Source organism: Callithrix jacchus, chromosome 9 (assembly GCF_049354715.1).
Source record: "Callithrix jacchus isolate 240 chromosome 9, calJac240_pri, whole genome shotgun sequence".
Classification (NCBI taxonomy): Eukaryota; Metazoa; Chordata; class Mammalia; order Primates; family Cebidae; genus Callithrix; species Callithrix jacchus.
Genome location: NC_133510.1, coordinates 35,990,369 through 36,014,713, shown reverse-complemented (window position 1 = coordinate 36,014,713; position 24,345 = coordinate 35,990,369). Strand labels below are relative to the sequence as shown.

Below are 24,345 nucleotides of genomic sequence, written 5' to 3'. Positions count from 1 at the left end.
AGGGTTTTCTGTGTCTGTTTCCTTTAGTTCTGCTCTGGTCTTAGTTATTTCTTGTCTTCTGCTAGCTTTTGAATTTGTTTGCTCTTGCTTCTCTAGTTCTTTTAATTGTGATGTTTAGGGTGTCGATTTTAGACCTTTCCTGCTTTGTCCTGTGGGCATTAGTGCTATAAATTTCCCTCTAAACACTGCTTTAGCTGTATTGCAGAGATTCTGGTACATTGTGGCTTTGTTCTTACTAGTTTTAAGAACTTATTTCTGCCTTAATTTCATTATTTACCCAGTAGTCATTCAGGAGCAGGTTGTTCAGTTTCATTTAGTTGTGTGGTTTTGAATGAATTTTTTAATCCTGAGTTCTAATTTGATTGCCCTGTGGTTTGAGAGACTATTTGTTATTATTTCCATTCTTTGGCATTTGCTGAGTGTTTTACTAATTATGTGGTCAGTTTTAGAGTAAGTGTGATGTGGTGCTGTGAAGAATATGTATTTGTTGATTTGGGGTGGAGAGTTCTGTAGATTTCTATTAGGTCCACTTGGTCCAGAGGTGAGTTCAAGTCCTGGATATCCTTGTTAATTTTCTGTCTCGTTGATCTGTCTAATACTGACAGTGGGGTGTTAAAGTCTCCCACTATTATTGTGTGGGAGTCTGAATCTCTTTGTAGGTCACTAAGAACTTGGTTTATGTATCTGGGTGCTCCTGTGTTGGGTGCATATATATTTAGGATAGTTAGCTCTTCTTCTTTCAGCAAGCTCTTTACCATTATGTAATGTCTTTCTTCCTCTCTTTTGATCTTTGTTGATTTAAAGTCTGTTTTATCAGAGACTAGCATTGCAACTGCTGCTTTTTTTTCCTTTTCATTTGCTTGGTAAATATTTCTCCATGCCTTTATTTTGAGCCTATGTGTGTCTGCACATGAGATGGGTCTTCTGAATACAGCATACCATGGGTCTTAACTTGATCCAATTTGCCAGTCTGTGTCTTTTAAATGGGGCATTTGTTTTTTTATGTTAGGTTAATTTTGTTAGGTGTGAATTTGATCCTGACATTATGAGGCTAGCTAGATATTTTGCCCATTAATTGATGCAGTTTGTTCATAGTGTTGATGGCCTTTACAATTTGGTATATTTTTGCAGTAGCTGGTACTGGTTTTTCCTTTCCATATTTAGTGCTTCCCTTAGGAGCTCTTTTAAGGCAAGCCTGGTGTTGACAAAATCTCTCAGCATTCATTTGTCTGTAAACCATTTTATTTCTCTTTGTTTCTGAAGCTTAGTTTGGCTGGATATGAAATTCTGGGTTGAAAATTCTTTAAGAATGTTGAATATTGGCCCCCACTCTCTTCTGGCTTGTATGGTTTCTGCAGACAGATCTGCTGTTAGTCTAATGGGCTTTTGTTTGTGGGTAACCTGACTGTTCTCTCTGGCTGCCCTTAACATTTTTTCCTTCATTTCAACGTTGGTGAATCTGACGATTATGTCTTGGAGGTTGCACTTCTTGAGGAGTATCTTTGTGATGGTCTCTGTATTTCCTGAATTGGAGTGTTGGTTTCTCTTGCTAGGCTAGGAAAGTTCTCCTGGATAATATCCTGAAGAGAGTTTTCCAACTTGGTTGCATTCTCCCTGTCACTTTCAGGTACAGCAATCAAATGTAGGTTTGTTCTTTTCACATAGTTCCATATTTCTTGGAGCCTTTGTTCATGCTTTTCTCATTATTTTTTCTCTAGTCTTGTCTTCATGCTTTATCTCATTGAGTTGATCTTCAATCTCTGATATCATTTCTTCTACTTGGTTGATTCAGCTATTGATATTTGTGTATGCTTCACAATGTTTTTGTGCTATGTTTTTCAGCTACATCAGTTCATTTACATTCTTCGGTAAACTGGTTATTCTAGTTAACAATTCCTCTCATTTTTTTTCAAGGTTCATTGCTTCCTTGCATTTGTGTTAGAACATGCTCCTTTAGCTTGGAAGAGTTTGTTATTACTCACCTTCTGAAACCTACTTCTGTCAATTCATCAAACTTATTCTCATCCAGTTTTGTTCCCTTGGTGGCGAGGGGTTGTGATCCTTTGGAGGAGAAGAAGCCTTCTGGTTTTTGGAATTTTCAAACTTTTTGTGCTGGTTTTTCCTTATCTTTGTGGATTTGTTTACCTTTTGTCTTTGATGTTGGTGACCTGCAGATGGGGTTTATGTGTGGGCATCCTTTTTGTTGATGTTGATGCTCTTCCTTTCTGTGTGTTAGTTTTTCTTGTAATAGGCCCCTCTGCTGCAGGTCTGCTGGAGTTTGCTGGAGGTCCGCTGTACGCTCTGTTTGCCTGGGTATCACCAGTGGAGGCTGCAGAACAGCAAAGATTGTTGCCTGTTTTTTCCTCTGGAGGCTTCCTCCTAGGGGGACACTTGCAAGATGTCAGCTGGAGCTCTCTGGTATGAGGTGTCTGTTGACCCCTGCTGGGAGATGTCTTCCAGTCAGGAGGCACAAAGGTCAGGGACTCACTTGAGGAGGTAGTGTGCCCCCTAGCAGAGCTCGAATGCTGTGCTCGGAGATCTGCTGCTCTCTTCAGAACCAGCAAGCAGGACTGTTTAACTTTGCTGAAGCTGCACCTACAGCTGCCTCTCCCTCCAGGTGCTCTGTCCCAGGGCAATGGGAGTTTGATTTATAAGAGCCTGACTGAGGCTGCTACCTTTCTTTCAGAGATGTCCTGCCCAGAGAGGAGGAATCTAGAGAGGCAGTCCGGCTATAGTGGCTTTGCTGAGCTGCAGTGGGCTCTACCCACTTCAAACTTCTTGGCAGCATTTTTTACACTGTGAGGGGAAAATTACCTACTCAAGCCTCAGTAATGATGGATACACTTCCCCTCACCAAGCTTGAGCATCCCATCCCATGTCAACTTCAACTTCAACTTCAACTTCAGACTGCTATGCTGGCAGTGAGAATTTCAAGTCAGTGGGACCCACTGTGCCAGACCACTTGGTTCCCTGGCTTCAGTCACCTTTACAGTGGAGTGAATGGTTCTGTCTTGCTGGTGTTCCAGGCACCACTGGGGTATGAACAAAACTCCTGCAGCTAGCTTGGTGTCTGCCCAAATGGCTGCCCAGTTTTGTGCTTGAAACCCACTGCCCCGGTAGTATACTAGGGGAATTCCCTTAGGCATCTGAGGGAATTTCCTGGTCTGTGGGTTATGAAGACTGTGGGAAAAGCATAGTATCTGGGCTGGAATGCACCATTCCTCACAGCACAGTCCCTCATGGCTTCCCTTCTTGGCTAGGGGAGGGAGTTTCCCAATCCTTTGCACTTCCCTGGTGAGGCAGCACCCCATCCTGTTTCTGCTGGCCTTCTGTGGGCTGCACCCACTATCTAACCAGTCCTATTGTGATGAACTGGGTACCTCAGTTGGAAACGCAGAAATCACCTGCCTTCTGTGTTGATTTCGCTGGGAGCTATAGACTGGAGCTATTCGTATTCAACCATCTTGCCCAGGAATCGTCTTTTAATTTTCTTAATAGTTTCTTTTGAAAAGAGCAAAAGTTTTAATTTTGATAAAATCAAATTTAACTTAAAAAAATATTGATTGTGGTCACAGAAATTTTCTCCTGATTTTTCTTCTAGAAGCTTTGTATTTTTAGTTCTTATATTTGGTTCTATGATTCATTTTCAGCTAATTGTTGTGGTATTTATAACATAGGGTTATTAGAGGTTTTTTATGGTTTTTTTTTTTAGGTATAGATAGCAGTTGCTCCAGCACTATTTGTTGAAAAGACTACTCTTTCTTAATTAATTTTGCACTTTTATCAAAAATTAGTTGACCATACATATGTGTTTGAACTGTTTATTCTGTTTCATTGATTTATATGTCTCTTCTTATGCCAATATCATACTGTCTTGATTATAGTCGAGCTGCTGCTGCTTTTTCAAAATTGCTTGGGCTAGACTTGGTTGTTTGCATTTCCATAGGCATTTTTGGCTACAGTTTGTCAATTTCTACCAAAAATTCCTGGTTGGATTTTGACAAGAATTGTGTTGATCTGCTATCTTGATTTGGAGAAGGACTGACATCTTAATAGCATTTAGTTTTATAATCAATGAATATGCTGTATCTCTTTATTCAGGTTTTCTTTAATTTATTGCAGCAGTCTTTTGTCCAAAGTACAGCTTCTTAAGAAACATGAAAGTTATTTTAAGCCACTAACTTTTGAGGAGTTTTTTTTTTTTTACCCATGGTAGATAACTGGGAACATGCTTTTTTGTAGCTGGGAGTGACGTGCTAGCATAACAAAACCGCAAAATGTGGCTTTAGGACTAGGTGGTGGTCGAAGATCGAAGAACCTTAAGATTGTTAGTTAAGGTCTAAGGGCCTTGAAGACATTGTTAGTGTAACTACATGGCCCATGAGGTGGCTCATATTTCACAATTTCCTTTAGTGAGGGCTGAAAGGAAATTAAAGATAATGTTATTGAAAGTTGGAAGGATTGGAATATTTATGACATAGTGATACAAAGTTCAACAGTATCACCTGAAGTAATATGGAAAATAGAAATAGAAAATAAGACTAGAAAATTATGCTGATTTTCAAGGAGAATGTTGATGATGACTCCTGGTTTCTAGCTGCCTATTATAAAATGGCAGATGAGAGTATTAAGCAACAGAAAGAACTTTAATATATAAAGAAGCCAGAACTTGCTGGGATCAAAAATACAACTTTCTCATTGTAGTCTCTTCAGATGGCAAGTGAGGCTAAAATTAAGAAAAGCCTTTTGGATGAAGGTCAAATTTAGGACATTGTCATGAAAGTAAGTAATAAAGATTATTTCAAGGGCATTATTGTACAACCTTTTGCAAAGATTTGAGGTAGTATTTTATTCAGGTAACTTTCTCTAAGGATCTTGAGGGACATGTATTGTAGATTGTCTCTTCTAAACAATAGGGCTTATAAGAATGTCAGGGTGCTTTCCTATAGTACCCTTATGGAAACTAAAGGTAGAGAAATGCTTGTCTTGATGAATTTTGTGGGTGTAAATTTGGCAGATTTGATGAACCCCAGTATGATTCATATAAGACCCATAAAGTTTTAAGAGAAGCATACTTGCAGAAACACTGCCAGCTTGGACTAAAAGGGACAGAGACAGACCATCACAAAAAGAGAGCTTTGGAATTTTGAAATAATTCTAGTAGGAAGCAGGTTGAGAAAACTACTTAGCTGCAAACATTTTTTTAACAGAAAAGCATTTTTTAATGGAAAAGGATGACTTGAGGAGGAACTATGAGATCAGAGGATAGAGCTAAGACCCATGGAGATGATATGCTACATTATCAGACAGCAGACCTGAGTCAAGAAGCCAATAGTGTGAGCATGGCAGGATTACAGAATTGTTATGGACTAGTGAATCCTGTTTGCCTTTCTTTTCCTCCCTTTTCAATGGGGAAGTCTGTAGAAATTATCCTGTGCTTCTTCCACCATTGTATGTCAGTGTGTGAAGGACATATAACTTTTCTCTTTAGTTCACCAGGTCTTTGGATTGAGGATAGCTGTACTTTCTGATCTGTATTTGATAAATGGTATCTGAGGAGACTCATCCACACTGGTTGCCTAAGTAAGTGGAGTATATTTTGCATGTGGAAGGAATATAAAAATTTGTGTCCAAAGGGTATGTTTGTAATTTCTTTCACACTCCTTCCACAGAAGGTGGAGTCTAATTGTCCTTCCCTTATTATCTGTGAACCTTAATGACTTGCTTCTGACAAAGCAGAATGAGAAAGAAGTGATGTTGCATGGTTTCCAAGGCTATGCCATAAAATGTGACAGAATTTTCAGCTAGCATGCTCACTCTCTCTTTCAGGACACATGCCATGGGTGTCCTGAGCTGCCATTTAAGAAGTCTGGCTACCTTAAAGCCTCCATGCTTGAGAGACCATGTGGAGGGACCACATAGTGATTGAGAGTAAGATACCTGAGAAGCCCCAGCTTTCCCAGCCCCAGCCTTTTGGGTCTTCTCAGCCTGAACACTAGATGTGCAGCCCCAGTCCGTGATGAGTAGAAATGAGGTGTCCCTACTAACCCTGCTCAGATTTCATGTTTATATAAGATATGTTGTTTTATGCAACTAAAAGTTTGAGGTGGTTGCTACACAGCATTAGATAATTGGAACAGAGTGCTTTTCACTGTCTTATTCTCCTTAATGCTGTATTTACTGTGGAGAGCCAGAACTGTGTCGAACTACTTTTTGCTTTTTAATATGTATGGCTCCAAATAATGTTTTTTTTTACAAAGTGGATACTCAATAAATCCAGTTGGTGATATTAAATGGATTGGAGCACAACTCACAATATATGCACCTGGCTCTTTTAAAGCAGGTCTATTCTAGCAATGTTTGGATTACTTTACATTTCCCTTGAAAGTTTGTTCTTGTTGCTTTGCTTACCTTAGTTATGTTCTACCCTTTGCTTTAGTTCACAAACTAGTATCTAGCGTTTCTTTTACTTCATCTCAACTTCTACTCCTTAAGCAAAATTCGCCTCATGGCCTGATTATGATATCTATGAAATATATTGAGCTATATGTAAGTTTTATAAGGTCAAGAGCCACTGTATCTCCCTGAAACAGTGCCTAGTACAGTGTTTACTCAGTAATCATTTCCTGATTTATCATAATTGTATAGGAGAAACAGAAGCGACTTTATATGCATACCTCCTTTACTCCCCACAACACATGATTGGGATTTATCCCCATTTTGCTGATAATGAAGTGTAATAAGTTAATGAAGTGATTTTCCCAAGTCAGTAAGTCAGTAGTGGAGATAGGATTTGAATCAAAAGTCTGACTTCAAAGCCTATGCTCTAATGACTGATTTTTAACCATAAATTCTAGCATATGTTAACCATAAATTTCTAGCAGTTGAATTAGGTATTATCCATTGACTTTGCCTACAACATGTATTTTATTGGATATTTGGCCATTGCTTCTCAAGAATTTATGCCTTGCTTGTCCCTGATTTGTGTGTTGCTACATTCCATCCTATGGTTTACATTTGAGTGTCCATGGGAAGAATCTACCAAAATGTGATTAACTATGCACATGAAATTCTGAACTAAGAAGACCAATTTCATTAACACAGAGAATAACCTGTCTAGATGAAAAACTTATGAAATCTAACATTCACTGGAGTCATTTAAATGTTTCCATGCTTGACAAAAACTAAGATTTGTAGCAATGAGTGAAAAGACCTATGGCACTTCTTTTTTAATGTTAGATTTCATACTCTTAGAATTGGACATTTTAAATCTTCCAGATATACCAGTAAATGTTTTTGCTCTGTTAAACTGAAATCACTTGCTCATATGGAGTCTGTTTTCCTGTTGCCTGTTGGCATGAGAATTAACTCTGCTGCCCTGCTCTTGCCCATTTGGTCCTCATCTTTTTGTGTCACTGAACATGTATGTGAGCAATATTTGCCACCCTTCTGTCTTTTAAGAATTTTTATTCATGTGTCATTTATGAATTAGAGAAAGTGAATGCATAAAAACTGAGATAAAAATTAACAAGGTAAACCAAGAGAGCAGTTAGAAACATTTGAAAAATCAAAATGCAATGACTGTAAAAATATCTTTCTCCTGTCGTAACTTAATTATACTGACACCTCATTATGTTCAATAGTCAACTCTCATTTGTCTTTAATAATTTATAATGGGAAACTACTTCATTTTAGGTAAGATCAGATTCAATGGTTATTCTTTTCTTGGACTGCTTTTACTTGGAAATAATTTCATCTGACTTTATAGAAAGTGACCTTAGTAATTTTTGGAGCTTCCAACATTTGTTTAATATGTATGAAGGTAAAATATTTCAGTGTATATCTTAATCTGGGAGTCTTTTCTAAATTTTACAGCCAGACTTACTGTATATTTCCAAACATCATTGCCATATACGAAGTTTGAAAAATGGGAGATTAAAAAATCAAGTGGATATATTTCCGATTCAATCATATTTTTATAATATGAAATAACAAATATTTTATTAGAAAATTTTTCCAAGTAAAATAGCTGGTAAGATTATGCTATTGAGAGGCACAATTCTGTTTACAACTTTTGCTCTTCCTATAAAAATATACTTAACAATTATTTATAGAGGACTTACCATGTGCAAATAAATGCCCAGAGGCTATGGGAGATACTGATTAGTTGAGACAGCCCCTTTCTCTCTGAGTTATTAATTTAATAGAGGATTCATTCCTTTATTCAGTCAGTCCTTAAACAATATTGATTGAATACCTACTGAGTTCAGGTATTGCCAGAGCAATGATCACACATTAGAAGAAAAGACAGAACTGATTCCCAGCCTTCAAAACTCATGATCTATTAGGAGCTCCCAAATAAAGAAAATACAGCAGAATAGCATGATTGAATTATCTATTCATATTGAGTTAAAATCTGTCACTTTTGGCTGGGATACTCAAGGAAGTCTTTCCTGAAGTTATACTTCCAAATACTATAAGTCACTACATGACATAAATGCTCAGAGCCTTCATTTTTTGAAATTAATTACAAAAGAGGCACAAAAACCAAATACAGTACTGTAGATTGCCAAAATGGTCATAATTCTCTACCCCTTTCTGTATTCTCATCTGATAAAATGTGATGTATTTTCTTTCATCAAGAGGTGTAATCCGTTTCTCTACCTATGATTTTGGGTAGGCATTGTGACTTGATTTTGCCCATAAAATATGGCAGATGTGAAGTTGTGACAGTTCTCAGCCTACCACTCAAGCCGGCATGTTTCTGCTCTCTTTCTTAGAATCCTTCTCATCTTCCACGGATAAGCCTGGGCAAGCTTATTCATGAGAAGACACTGTGTAGAAGAGAGATGTGCCATCCCAGCTGAGTCCTCTTAGGTAGCTGTCATACAGCCAACATAACTGTTGATGTCATGCATTAGTGATATTAGGAGTTTTGGCAAGAACAACCCGTATAGGACCATTTGACATTGTCAAACCACCAAATTGTGTATTTGTTGACATATACCCCTACATTTTAGATGGTTTATTACACAGAAATAACTAGCTGATATGCCAGTTAATAAAAATCTTCCTAATGTTTTAGAGTTGGGGGGAGTAGCACAGTTAATAGGTTAAACTGCATGTGGGAAAAAATTTCATTACCAAGCTTTTAAGACCATTTATATGGCATATGTATTTTTGGGGAGTCTTTTTTTTACAAGCCAATTTTCTTTCCTATAGTGAATTTTTATGGCAAATGTGGAGTTAGCATTTAAATTATGCATAGGCTATATTTCTTTCCAAAATGTTGTCTCAAATTAATAGGAAATAGGTATTTATTTTCACAAAAACAACATGCTGTAAGTTTTTAGTGTTTTTTGTGTGTGTTATTTTCTGGGCATGACATTACAAGGTGTAAGTGAAACATTAAGGCTTTATTCAGTTGCATCTTGGGATCTCTTGTGATGAAAAATATAAATGGGCCACAGAGCATCAGTGAGACCCTGTGCTGTGCTATAGTTAAAGAAGGAATATATTGAGGAAGAAAGGATGGGAGACTTGGGCTCCAAACAACTATATCTGTTCAGAAAATCTAATTTCCTTTGTGTTTTTAGAAGATTATTTTTAATCTTCATAACTTTTTTATTGCTTCCCAAAATGTGAAAACACAGCTGTTTAATGACTCTTTTTGTAACAAAATTAAAATTGATTTGGATTCCTTTGTTAAAGAAAACCTTATTTGTATTGGCTGAATAAACCGTATTTTAAAACAATGTAATATTCATAATTATGTATGCTTCTTTTTTTTTTTTTGAGACAGAGTTGTGCTCTGTCACCTAGGCTGGAGTGCAGTGGTGCAATCTTGGCTCACCGAAACTCCGCCTCCCAGGTTCAAGGGATTCTCCTGCCTCCACCTCCTGAGTAGCTGGGATTACTGGGCTTCTTTACATATTCTTAACATGTTCTTAATTTAGAGAAAACATGAATAGAAGAGATAATTTCAAGGTTTCTTAAAATATCCAAATTTTTCCCTGAAACAATTTTTTTAATGCATTCAGAATGTTCATTATATTTACTTCAGTATTACTCTGTCATTTGAACTGGACATGGGTCAGTTCTTCTCTTTTTTAAAAAATAACAACATAGAGCCTACCTTAATCCTGGGGACAGACAAGCATATCAGTAGACTTCAACCAACCTGAGCATCATCTTGCCAGAGAATATGATAAGAATTAAGTTATGTCTCCATTTCCTAGAGGAGGATCATTATTACTGAGGCTAGAAGAATTTTATCATGCAGTTCATTTCACAGGGCTTCGGATAGGAAGAAGTGTAGAGAGGTGTTAACGGACAAACCAAACTTTGCAAAACATTTTAAAGAGGTTTATTTTGAGTCAATATGAGTCACTGGCCTGAGAAAAATAAAAACCCAATAAGTCTTGAGTACATGGTCCCACAGTTTGGTTTCACACATTTTAGGAAGGCAGGAGTTAGAGGTGAAGACATAAATCAATATATGGATGGTATGCATTGGTTTGGCCTGAAAAGGTGAGATATCTTTAAGTGGGGGCTTATAGGTTATAGGTGAGTTTCCAGAATCTTTAATTTGTAATTGGTTAAAAGAGTAAGGCTCTGTCTAAAACTTGAGGTCAGCAGAAATAAGTTTTTACGATAAGGAAGCTGTATCAGTCAGCCACAATATACTGAGTCAAAATAACGTGTTTAGCAAGACTAATGGCCTGCAGATATGATGTAACCCTTGCCTTTCATGGCCTTAGGTCTTGTTCTTATTGCCACAGAGAGTCTGTTTTGTTAGTCTATGATCTCTATTTTAACGTTAATGCTGTTCATTTGTGAGTAAATTCCAAAATGGTAGAGGGTAAAATGAGGCCTGTCTAACATCCCTTACCCTCATGGCTGATAACTCAGTTTTTAAGGTTTCTCTGGGGTTCCCTTGATCAAGAGGGGTCCATGTAGTCAGTGGGGGGATTAGGATTGTATTTCTGGTTTGCAGGTAGCTGTCAGTACAGTGACTGTGAACATTTTCTGATTTGGGCTAAGCGAGATGGCTTTTTAAAAAAGGCCACTGTGTCAGATTATTTTCCACAGTTGAACATTTTTTTTTTCAAGCGAGGAAGAGATCCTGTAATTGCCAGATATACCTTTGTTATATTTATTAAGTGTTGACAGATTAAGTCTAACATCTAACAGTTTGAAGGCTGAACTTTTGGCACCTTCATATTAGTTAAGATTTCTGATTAAACTTCAGAAATAAAGGTAATTTTTAATTTTTTTGTTTTTAAAGGTACAGTTGTCTTGGTGACAACTTATCTTTACCACGTGTCAAGGTGAGCTGTCTTGGACCTCCTGGGTAGAGGACTTCTCTGCCTGACCTCAGAGAAGGCTTCAGTGTCTTCTGGTCATTTGCCCAGTAGTTTTTCCTGGTAGGAAATGGCTTCTTAAGTCATGTAAAAAGATACAGTGTTTCCCTTAGCTAGAATTTTTCATGTTGTATTTTACAGAGTTGTAGAAGCTTATTCGGTTTCTGGTCTGGCAGGTAAGGAGCTTGGAAGTAACACACTACCCTCACAAGGAAAGTGCTAAACAAACTGAAAATCACTAACTCTTCTATGTGAAAAGTAAGGTCACAGGAAAATTGTTGTCCCCCAAACTGGAGAAACAGACAGATGGATAGAATCACTCTTTACCAGAGCAGAAACCCTAAGCAGAAACCTCCATGGGAACCAGTGCCTGGACAAGAAAACCTAAACTACAATAGGCAAATTGCTGGAAGCTCAGTATGAACAAGCCTGAACTAAAAACTGCATGGGGCCCAGTCATAGTGAGGACCCCCCACCTTCACTGACATACTTTTAAAAGTTTTACTTTCACATGTTCTATAAACCAGGTTTAGAGAATGATGATGGGAGAAAAATCCCCTTGTGCCTCTGGTAGGGGGAAGAGAAAATTAACCATTTTGAAATATGCCAGAGGATTCTGTTGCTTTTAATAATGCCAGTCCTCGGGCCAGGTGCGGTGGCTAACACCTGTAATCCCAGCACTTTGGGAGGCCAAGGCGGGTGGATCACGAGGTCAAGATATCGAGACCATGCTGGTCAACATGGTGAAACCCCATCTCTACCAAAGCTACAAAAAATTAGCAGGGCATGGTGGCGCGTGCCTGTAGTCCCAGCTACTCGGGATGCTGAGGCAGAAGAATTGCCTGAACCCAGGAGGCGGAGGTTGCAGTGAGCCGAGATCGCGCCTTTGCACTCCAGCCTGGGTAACAAGAGCAAAACTCCGTCTCAAAAAAAAAAAAAAGAAATAATGCCAGTCCTCAAGAGAAATTCTTTTATCACAGCCTAACTTACTAGGGTTTAATCAGAGCCTAACTGACTTGGGGGAAAGGAATACTCAACTCCAGCCTACTCCAGCTGTCCTTTCCCACTTAGAGGGAGTGAAAACTGAGAAGCACTTGTGAAGTTCACAGCCCAGGGGCACTGGCTAACTAAAAGACAGAAACATAATCCTAGAACTATAGAATACTTCTCCTTCCCTCATATCTTATCACCATGTCACCAAAAGTTAACTTGTCAGTTTCTTTAACCCAGTGCAGTGTATCTAGCTTTCAACGAAAAATTACAAGGTATACTAAAAGGCAAAAAACACAATTTGAAAAGACAAAGCAGTCATGTACCAGATTCAGATATAACAGGGATGTCAGAATTATCAGACTGAGAATTTAAAACACTATAAAGGCTCTAGTTGAAAAAGTAGATAACACAAAAGAACACCTGGGTGAGGTAAGCAGACAGATGAAAATTCTAAGAATCAGAGGTGCTGGAGACAAATTCACTAACAGAAATGAACAATGCCTTTGACGAAGAGCTTGTTAATAGACTGGCCACAGCTCAGGAAGGAATCTCTGAGCTTAAGGATATGTCAATAGAAACTTCCATAACTAAAACAGCAAAGAGTAAAAAGATCAAAACAGTAAAAAATAAAAAGTAACAATCTCCAAGAACTATGGGGCAACTACAAAAGGTATAACATAAACATAATGGGAGCCCCAGAAGAGAAGAAAGAGAGAAAGGAACAGAAGAAATAGTTTAAGCAAGAATGTCACACAAAACCCCACAGATATAGGAAGCTGGATAACTGCCAAACAATAATATTAAACCCCTTAAAATTGATACCGAGGCATATCGAACTTCAGAAAAGTCACATTAAAAGTACTGAAAGATCCAAAGGAAAAAAAGGCAGCTATAAAGGAACAAAGAATTACATTTGCCTTCTCCTTAGAAACCATGCAAGCATGAAAAGAGTGGGGTGAAACACTTAAAAAAGAAAATCCACCCATCTGAAATTCTGTAGTCTGAGAAATTATCCTTCAAAAGTAAAGGTGAAATAAGACTTTTTCAGAAAAAATTGAGGAAGTTTGTTATCAGTATACCTAACTTGCAAGGAATGTTAAAGAAGTTCTTCCTAGAGAAGGCAGATGATATGGGTCAGAAATTCTGATCTGCACAAAAAATGGAAAAGTATTAGAAATTGAATGAGTGAAGGTAAGTTAAACTTATTTTTCCTATTCTTAATTGATCTAACAAATAACAGTTTGTTTAAAAAAACAGTCACCATATATCCAATTATTATAGCTTATGTACAAGTGAAATGAAGAACAGCAGTGATATAAGGGATGGGAAGAATTAAGAATAATGTAAGGTACTTGCTTTACCCACAAAGGGGTATAGTGTTTTCTGAAAGTAGATTTGGATAAGTAGTACATTGCAAACTCCAGGGTAACCACTAAAAACAGTGAAGAAAGAAATGTAACTGGCTGGGCGTGGTGATTCAAGCCTGTAATCCCAGCACTTTGGGAGGCCAAGGTGGGTGGATCACAAGGTCAACAGATCGAGACCATCCTGGTCAACATGGTGAAACCCCGTCTCTACTAAAAATACAAAAAAAATTAGCTGGGCATGGTGGCGCGTGCCTGTAATCCCAGCTACTCAGGAGGCTGAGGCGGGAGAATTGCCTGAACCCAGGAGGCGGAGGTTGCGGTGAGCCGAGATCGCGCCATTGCACTCCAGCCTGGGTAACAAGAGCGAAACTCCATCTCAAAAAAAAAAAAAAAGAAAGAAATGTAACTGATACACTAGGAGAGAGAATGGAATAATATAAAATACGAAAAACGGCAGAAAAAAGGTGGAAGACAAAAATCGGAACAAAGTACAAGGATGACAAATAGAAAACACGAGTCACATGGTAGATAGACATCACTTCAAAAGTTAATGCTCATCTAAATACACCAAGTATGAAATACTGTCAGAATGGATCAAAAAACAAGACTCAACTATATGTTGTTTTCAGGAAACCCATTTTCAACATAAAGACACGTAGATTAAAAGTAGAGATGGTTAGCATATACCATGCTAACACTAATCAAAACTAAGCTGAACTGACTATATTAATTTCAGATCCTAGACTTCAGAGCAAGGAAGTTTATTAGGTTTCTGGGTTAATTCATAATTGTAAATGTTCCAAAAACATTTCAAAACATTCCAAAAACAGAGTCCTTAACTAAATCCTGATCCTTTCACATTTGCCTCCAAATTATACTGTAAGATTTTATCCAGTTGTCAGTAAGTCAGTAGTTAGACTTTAGTTCCTAAATCCATAACCAGTGACCCTGCAGGAAGAAAACAGTACCAAAATTTTTAGGTCGAGACAGTTACTACAATTTTCCATGATAAAGCACATTGTAAAAAAACAATAAAGGGTACTGGTTAAAAATGACTTTTGCACCAATTAACCTTGGTCTAATTCAGATTTACAAAGCTGAGCTACTTAATGTAAGTGACTGCTTCCTCTAACTCAGTCATTTTGCAATTCATAAAATAGGGTTAATAGTGTTTTGGATATAGGGTTTTTGTAAGGATAGAATGAAATCATGGATGTTAAGTATCTAGCACATAATGAGTGTGTTATTCTATAAAGAAAATGTATAAATAGAATAATTATAAAATGCAGATTACACCCAACTTTATTTTAATATTTAATGATTTTATTATATTTTCCCATTTAACAGGAATAAGAAACGATCTAAATGTATCATCCAAATGTGTTTATGTGAACACGCATGCATTCATATCCTGTACAGACTTGCTGTTTGATTAAAGCAGCTATGCTATGCAGAAGTTCACTGGGAAGCTTTTTTGTTGTTGTTAATGTAAGCATGGTGCCATGTTGCTGTTTTAATCTTTTGTTTTCCAGCCTGGGAAAAACTTCCACTGTTCCTTTGCTGGCTGCAGGAATGCTTGAGATGCATGCACCTATTCATTTTTAAAAATTTATAGAGCACATACTATATGCCAGGCCCTGTATGAGGTGCTAGAGAGGCAGTAGTGAATAATTCCATGCTTTCATGCAGTGTATCTTCTAGTGTGGAATCCTTAGCACCCTGGCCATGGACTGGTACTGATTATGACCTGTTAGGAACCAGGCCATGTACCAGAAGGTGAGACATTGGCAAGTGAGCATTACCAGCTGAGCTCTGCCTCTTGTCACATCAGTGGAGTCTTATGGGAGCACAAAAACTACTGTGAACCGTGCATGCAAGGGATCTAGGTTGTGCACTCCTTATGAGAATCTAATACCTGGTGATCTGAGGTGGAACAGTTTCATCCCAAAACCATTCCCCCACCAACCCCCAATCTCCCAGTACTCTGGAAAAACTGCCTTCCATGAAACCAGTCTCTGGTGCCAAAAAGTATGGGGACTGCCGTCCTAGTGGGAGAAACAGGCAAGAAATAAGAAAAGTAATAATCTTCAAATAATGATACTACGAAGAAAATGAAAGAGCGACTTGGTAATGTATTCAGATGAAAGGCATGATTGATTGCATTACATAGAATCAAGTCAGGCTCTGGGAAGACAGGATTTTGGGCTGAAAATGTCAAGAAAAGAACTGGATACATAAAGAGTAGGGCAACAAGCTTACCAGGCAGAGGCAGCTACTACCTGTGCAAGGTCCCTGAGGTGGAAATACAGTTTTACAAATCCCTGAGCAACCTGCATGTAAATCCAGTTGATCATTTTATTATTCACGAGGTGAGCTTACCATTTTAAAAGAACACATCAGATTCCTTTTTGAAGTATTGATTCCAAAGCTCTGTGCAGTGGTTTCTAAACTACTGTGTGCTAAAATAAATCACCTGGAGAATTGTTGAAAATGGTTTCCAGAGCTGTATTCTCCGAGAATCTGATTCAGCAGGTCCTGCAAGGCCCACAGATTTGCATTTGTAACAAACTCAGGTGATGCCAATGCTAGTCTGAGCACCATTCTTGGAGAACTGCTTTTCTAATGTATGTTTTGTGAGCTTACTATCTATTTACTAAAAGTAAAGCACACCAACATTTTCTTTGGTGTAAAAAATTAACTTATGCTCTATACTGATAATGAAATTAGCTTTTGGAGGTGCAGTAGAAAAGCACACAAAACATTAAAGGTTAAAAGAAGTAGCCTCGATGTTTTATACTGCATTCAAAACATCTAGAGTAAGATGAGCTTAATTTCAATACATTTATTTAGTGAAGGGTTAATGTCACTGTTTTGTTTGAATTAGGTTTCAAAAATTACTTTTTAAAACAAAGTAAAGACTTTAAATGAGAGATTACTGATTTGAAAGTTTTTATGTCTTGACTGTGAGATCATAGAAATTGTGTATTAAATCCTGTCAATCTGAAGAATATAGGAAGGTTGTTTTTTTCATCAACTGCCATTCAGGAGGATGCATATGGAAAAGAGAGGGAGAAAGGAAGAAGGACATCAGGCTAGTCAGCCAGATCAGCTCAAATCATTCTGGTCAGGACATGTCAAAGAAGCCAATGTGCTCCTTCCTGTTACTAGTAGTTGTTCTCAAGAAAGGACTTTATCAACAAAGTGCCTGTGCTTTAAACGTTGTGACCTTAGTATCATCAGGGATGGCATATGGATGATGAAACCGAAAGCCAACAGTTATCCAGTCCTTACTATACGCTACTGCTCTACTTGCTTTACATGATTCATTGATAACCCTCAGAATGCACATGTGAGGTAGTTGGTAAGCACATCTCATTTTATAGACAATGAAAGTGAGGCATAAGAGTAGCTCAGTAATTTATGGTACTAGGCAGTGAAAAGCTGGCATTCAAATCTAGATGATTTGAATTCAGTCTGACCTCTTAGTGCATTATGTTGCCTCATATTTGTCAAAAGTCTGTAAATGAAGATTTTTAGGATTTGTTCTTGTAATCCAGGTTAAAAATGAGGAATCCAATTTTCTATGCATTCATTTACATTATAATGCAAGAATTCCACAATTTCTTTCTATTTTAAATTTATCTTCCTAGGTCTGAAAAGATGATATTCCAAAGGAGCACATAGAGAGGAAGACTTTTGGTGAGTAACTGCAAAGAAGAGTTTTGTCTAACTTTCTAGTATGATCTTGGGCAATTGACAAAAATATTTTGAACTTAAGTTTTAATACCTGGAAAAGGTATGACAATGTTTACCCCACAGGATTAGACAATTAAATGAGGGTTTTTTCTATCCACTGATACTGACATGTACTGCACTATTCAGGTGTCCATTATTCAGGTGAATGGACAATTGATAGGTAATTTGTGGGATTTTCAAGGGTAATTTGACTCGGATTTTTGCCTTAACTGCTCACATATGAACCTTGGTTAAATGTAACTCTACTGTAAGCCTTTGAGTAACAGTAGGTCTAGAGTCTTCAGAAGATCTCCTTGGGCTATTTCTAAGAGAGGCGTCGGAAGACACACAACTAACTATGGAGATGTGTCTAGCGACTGCCAATATCAAACAAGTGTACGTTTGCTAATTATAGCTATGATTGAGGCAGAATGGCAAGGGAGAGCAACAGAGTCCCAAAAGGAACTGTCAACTGGTCTTCCAGCACAAGTTTCATTTTCACTTACAAAACAACAACCAAAGGTAATTTTTGACAACTCAACTTAATGGTTCATGTCAACATCTGGTTCTCACAATAACCAGAATTATTACTTCAAGGGTTCCTAAGTAACACATTTCACAGTTTTACATTCACTATTTAGAATAATTCTTTTTTTTTTTTTTTTTGAGACGGAGTTTCGCTCTTGTTACCCAGGCTGGAGTGCAATGGCGCGATCTCGGCTCACCGCAACCTCCGCCTCCTGGGCTCAGGCAATTCTCTTGCCTCAGCCTCCCGAGTAGCTGGGATTACAGGCACGTGCCACCATGTGTATTTTTAGTAGAGACGGGGTTTCACCATGTTGACCAGGATGGTCTCGATCTCTTGACCTTGTGATTCACCCGCCTTGGCCTCCCAAATTGCTGGGATTACAGGCATGAGCCACCACGCCCGGCCGAATAATTCTTTCTTTAGAAAAATTTTTAGGTATTATAAAATATTTTTAAAAGACGATTAATCTTATCTATAATCAAAATAAAATATTAAAATGAGTAGGACTGCATGAATATCTAGAAGTAGATTGTCTTTGCAGATGCTTTCACTATCTAACCTGGATCCAAGGAAGAGAATTTAAAAAATAAATAAGTGCAAGGGAAGTTAATGAGTAATGAATTATTTTAACATTTATTTGATTATTTTCATTTACAGTTCTGGCACTGACACTTTTTTTAAAAAAAGATTTTAATTTTATGTAAAGATTGAACTTCAATAAAATAACTTAAAAAACATTTACATGTATATCACTACATCTCCATAAAATATACAATACTTTTGATACAGCATAGGCTAGGATGACTTTGAAGGAGATAGTACATATTCATAATTTTTAAGAGATATCTCATATATCACTTGTGGGAATAAATATTTATATTGAATTTGCCAAGACATCTGAAGTATTAAATACTATATAACATGCACTCAGAAATTAAAATATACAGTTTGAAAGACATATATTTTAAAAGCATAAAACTGTGATTTGATTTAATCTAGGTGTAGATCGGAGCTTCTAAATAGAAATTTGAACATTTATTACAAATAAAAGATACTTTAACATCAAGTAATATATATAGTCCAAAAGCTGCTAGGAAACAGTTTAGACGTGTAGAATATAAATTTCTACTTTGGCTACAGTTGTCTCTTCTTTTTTAACCTTTAAATGAGATGGAATAATGTTAAGTTTGCTGAAACTTTACAAAATGGTTACTCATTAGCTGCATGATCCACTTCTTTTTCTCATTAATACTGACATAACAAAATCAAACACATGAACTGTCTAAAATAAAAATGTGAATTACTGCTAAATGAAGGTTTTTAAAAATTCCATAGACCAAATTACTCAAGTACAGCAGACTATATATTTTGTACATATAAAGTAAAGATTTACATAAATTGTTTTACACTCACCAGCAAATTATAGGGATAAAATATTTCCATGAAATTCTGAACATCAACATTCTTATAAAACACCTCTTTGATGATTATTGGCACACAAAAACTTCCTTCTCCAAAGAAACAATATACAAGAAAGAGTTCATAGCAGTTAGCTATTTGGCATTTTAAAATGATTGCTATTTCTAGAAAAATAGCAGCAGTATTGCTCACCTAGAAGAGCTGAATGTACCGACAATTTATAGATTGCTACAACCTGAACCATTTCATCAAATTGGCTTAACATTATTGTACACAAAGCTAAGAAGACTGGTAAAAGTGACAGAAAACAGGATGTAAAATTAATCCAGAGAACAATTCTGAGCTTTCTTATTGGCAGCAGCTACATATGAGCTGTAAATTTTATCCATAATTTAATGCATTTTGCTATAAAGCACATATGTTATAAATTCTCTGCTCCTGGTCTGATATAATCATCTATTTCTTTTACTCATAGATACTGAAAAGGTCTTAATTTGGTAACTGAAAACTTGTCACAAGTGGATAAAAGTCAGTTGTTAGGTACTTACTATAATTTGAAATTTTTAAATTTTGAATATGGTAAAAGAAAATGATTATTAAAAAATCTCATTAATTTTTTTATGATTTTGATGATGAAATAAAACCAAAATAATATTCCAACTCTATTACAGTATTTTATGAATTGTACTAGTGTCACTAAATTGTGAGACTTTCTTAGATAAACATATGGATAGTGTTTTCTAAAACATTCGTCCATTTCCGCCAACTTCTGGATCTGTGAGTTATCATAATAGATTTTCAATATTATTTTGTTGTTGAAAAGCAAAAGGGTAAGTTGCCAGCTTATATTTTTCCTGATCGTTCTTCCCCTGTATAACAGATATTAAAATTAAAGTAAAAATTTCATAAATTCCTTGTTTTTACTGATTTCCCCTTTTAGAATGAACAACTTAATATTTAGACTCTCATGTGCTAAAATCAGGTTCGGTGGTAAAATTAAATTCTGAAAAAATACTCAGTATTCTCATAGTATTTTCTATCAGGAAACCACTGCATATGGCTGGGAACAAAATTTAAAATGGACATATTACCTTTTATTATTTTTTAAGTCTTTTACATATATATTAAAAATAATCATGTTTTGGGAAGTGATTAAGTTAGAAGCAACAATCAATCAAAATTATTAGGAATGTTTACATTGAAGAAAATTATTAATGGCAAATCCTTTTGACATTATATTCAGCCCTATGTGTTTATGTGCAGATCAGCCATCCAGCTAAGCCTCAGTAGGGATTTGGACCATCTTCAGTATATTTTCCTAAAACATAATATACCTCTATCAAATCTGCAGCACGTTTCAAATGAAATCTGTAATTTTGGTTGAAAGCATGATATGTAATCTGTGTCTATATGGTAGGTCAAATCACATCCTATATAAATTGTCCTACAAAATATATATTTGATGATACTTCAAATGGAGTATTTCCAAGTTGATAGTGGTAGCCAAATATGCAGGGAACTTAAAAGGTGCCTAATATAAAAAAATCTGCAAAATTTAAACATTTAATTTTTAATATTCTATAAATATTCACCAAATCTAAAAATAATACCCTAATTGTATAAGGTTCCTTTTCAAGTAGTTATTTGTTCTAAAAAGTTATAAATTATTATACTGTGCCTCTCTGTCTTATACTTTAAGGAATCTTATCTTTAACACTATATAAATAACAAATAGTCCTTTAAAGAAGGGGCTCAGGTGAGTAGGGGAGAACTGTGGCTAATTTTCCCTGTTATTATGTGCATTTATGGTTATAAAGTTGAAAACATTGTTTTTTTTATAGCAGGGAGAACATGCCATGTTCTGCTTTAGGAAATAACAAAAGTCCAGTTTCTCCTTTAATAAAGTTACTGTGCATCAGCCCAGCTGAATTATAAGTATATAATTAAGGCTATCTATACAATAAAGAGAAGAATTGAGGCAATTATTTTGATAAGTCCAAAAAATAAAATTTTTAGAGAGCACTTTATTGGCCTAAATATTTTTTCTCCTTGTATTTTGATTGTACCACACAGTAGCTCATTTTTCACTTCAATTTACCTGTGTAAAATGAGAAATTTCTTATAAGAAATATCAATAGAATAATAATTTTCCCTATTAAATCATATCTGCTTTTCTGAGGAAAAAATCAATGCTAATATTCCCTTGGAAATCAGTTGTTAAAGCACCTAATTCAAGGCAATAACCTCTCTAAAATATTAAATTGTTTTATTATATGACATGACCAAAGAGAGAAAACTTTTTTGTTTTTGGTTAAAGAATTTTTAGGCCACTAATGTGACTGTTTAAGCACATATTTATTATACCTCTGGTGACTTAGAGAATCAACTTCCTCGTCTGTATTCTCAGCTTGATAACTGTGATAGGAAGAAGCCAGATGTTAAAAGAATAGAATATCTTGGAGACTGGCAGAATATGGAGATAGCCACCTTTTCTCTCCAAATACAGTACCTTATTAGATCCATCAAACTGATGTATTCCTAAGTGGCCACAGAAGATTCATTCATATTTTTCTTGGAACTATCAAGTACTTTTGTGATCAAGGAATTCTGTACATACTATATATTTATTAATAGAAAAGCAAAAATTAAGAGTTTAGTGATGAATTACCATAAAAACCAATGAAAACTTTGGAAAGGCATTGTAGAAATATACTTAAGTCTGCATTTCTTATAGACATGTGCTATATTAGAACCAATAATCTGTTCCAATAAATAGGAAATCTCAATTTTTAGACAAGAAGGAAAAACTAAACAAAGAATAAGAAAAACATACAGACAAATCTATGTATCCTTGTTTTTTTCTGGTACCTTCTCAGGGAAATGAGAAAAGTGTGCAAAATAAAAACAAGTTTATGCTCCTAAAGTAAAACAAAAAAAGACAAGTAAAATTAAATAATAATATGTGACAGTTCCCTTAGGAAGAGTTAATAACAAGTTAAGAACAAAAGTCCCATTATTTTTATTAAACAAACACCAATAACAGCAGGATTATTTCTGCCAGTGATTTCTTTCCTCTTTCTTGCTTTGAAAATTATTGTTTGAATAAAAGGGGAAAAATAATATGCTTGCAGCTGTGTATGTAACACAAATGAAGGCACAAAATAGTAGGACTCCAGGGCCAATGAGGAAGGTGTAGTCATTTGGGCATGAACAAAAACTGACCCTGATATACAGCTAAAGATCCGGCACTGTTTTGCATTTATAATTGCATACCTAGTGACTAACCAATTTGGGATCCATAGAAACCTTTTCTGTTACTTTCCAACCATAAAAGTACTTCTCATAACTTGCTAGCTTGTCTGTGCAAATGTATGCTTTATCACTGATGCAAAAAAAAAACTATGAAAATAACCCCTAACAGATTATCTTTTCATAATGTTCAAAAGCTAGTGTGCAGAGTCAGTCTCTGAAGAACTCCCAATATCTGAATTGGAGAGAAACAAAAATGTGGAATCCAAAGGAGATAGGGACAGCTGTGCCCTTGTAGGAGGCACTTGGTATTTGTTGACAAAAGCATAAATGGAGTTTAGTTTGTAACAGCTGATCAGAGACAAGCCACTACTCTCTGTAGGAAAACTGAGAGCCAATAGGCCATCTTTTGACATAGAATACCCTTGGACCATCTCCCAGAATCCTTTATAAATATATTATGCATATGTAATTTGACTAGATTAGCACTGACTCTGTTTGCCACTAATAATTATAAATGGTCTTAGGAAAAAAGGATACCACTGAAGTCACTGGGTACAATATTCATTTTAGACTATTTCAGGAAGGCAATACACACATTTGCTTAAGAAGTATTAGATTAAAATCTCTGTAAATATTTTTTAAAATATTCTTTCTGAAAAAAAAAAAGTCATCATGGTTGTATCTTCCTCCCAATCAAGTATTCTAGAATATAGAGTGAATCAAAACTAGACTGGAACGAACCAGATTAGAAGCAGGGCAGTGAGGTCACCAATTGCTGTTCCTCTTCCCAAGTTTGTTTAAATAACTAAATATACGAGCAGCTGAAAATTATTCCACATCAGAAGCATCATTGTCAGAAAGATGATAGTTACTTCCCTTTACCCGAATATATTCAATATATCTCCCTTCATCAGAATCTGAAGTGCCACATGTACATAGCCTGTGGTCAAAGAGTGATTCAATTTCCTCTAGTTTTTTGCCTTTGGTCTCAGGAAGACAGCCATAGATGAAAACGAGTCCCACAGCAGCAAATCCAGCATAGAGGAAGAAGGCTCCTGCCATGGAAAATAATAGATACATGAATATGAATATATATAGAGAGACTTAAGTTGGAAAGAGTACTTGATTATGACTTTTTTTCTGGTTAGTCATGCATAACCACAGTAAGAAATAGGACCAAAAAAAATTACTACGAGCCTGGTTTACTCCAGTTGTTCCAACCCTGTGAATATGATGCAATGTATCTTTCTAAATTCAAGTTTAGAAACTCAAGAATAATTGAATTTCTAACTTACATCTGGGCTAATAGACTGAGCTCAGCTGTAAGTTTGGCTTTGAAGCCCTTCCTCACTTCCCTGATTAGAGGGAATTACTCTCTTCCATGTGCTATCACAGCATGTTGTTGAGACCCCTAAAATAACAACCAAGAAGTATTATAATTATGTACACACATGTGTGCTTGCCTTGTCTATTACACTAGAGGCATTCTGAGGTCAGATGAAGTTCCTTTCTTATTTATCTTGTGTTTCCAGAACGAAGTACAATGATGACATTGCAGAATAAAGGCCTCCGTGGAACACTCCATCATTCCAGTTTCTCATGTCATCTTTAATTTTTACCTTACTCTCATGACTAACATCCAATCTGTTAGGAGATCCCATTGGTTTTACCTTCAAAATATAATCCA

General features: G+C 36.2%; 2 protein-coding genes across 3 annotated transcripts in view; one reads left to right on the top strand and one right to left on the bottom strand.

Annotated features, from left to right (window-relative positions):
- REDIC1 (regulator of DNA class I crossover intermediates 1) overlaps nt 1-9,755 on the top strand; it is a 119,490-nt gene extending 109,735 nt beyond the window's left edge. The window contains exon 15 of the mRNA XM_078338916.1: nt 8,781-9,755. Within this exon, the coding sequence (XP_078195042.1) occupies nt 8,781-8,867 (87 nt within the window). The 3' untranslated portion in view covers nt 8,868-9,755. The remainder of the gene's footprint in view (nt 1-8,780) is intronic.
- An 8,838-nt stretch (nt 9,756-18,593) lies between these two features.
- The window catches only part of SLC2A13 (solute carrier family 2 member 13), a 385,769-nt gene continuing 380,017 nt past the window's right edge, over nt 18,594-24,345 (bottom strand). For both annotated transcript variants that reach the window (XM_009003636.5, XM_002752368.6), the window contains one exon: nt 18,594-23,713. In XM_009003636.5, coding sequence (XP_009001884.1) covers nt 23,487-23,713 — 227 coding nt within the window. In that variant the 3' untranslated portion in view covers nt 18,594-23,486. The remainder of the gene's footprint in view (nt 23,714-24,345) is intronic.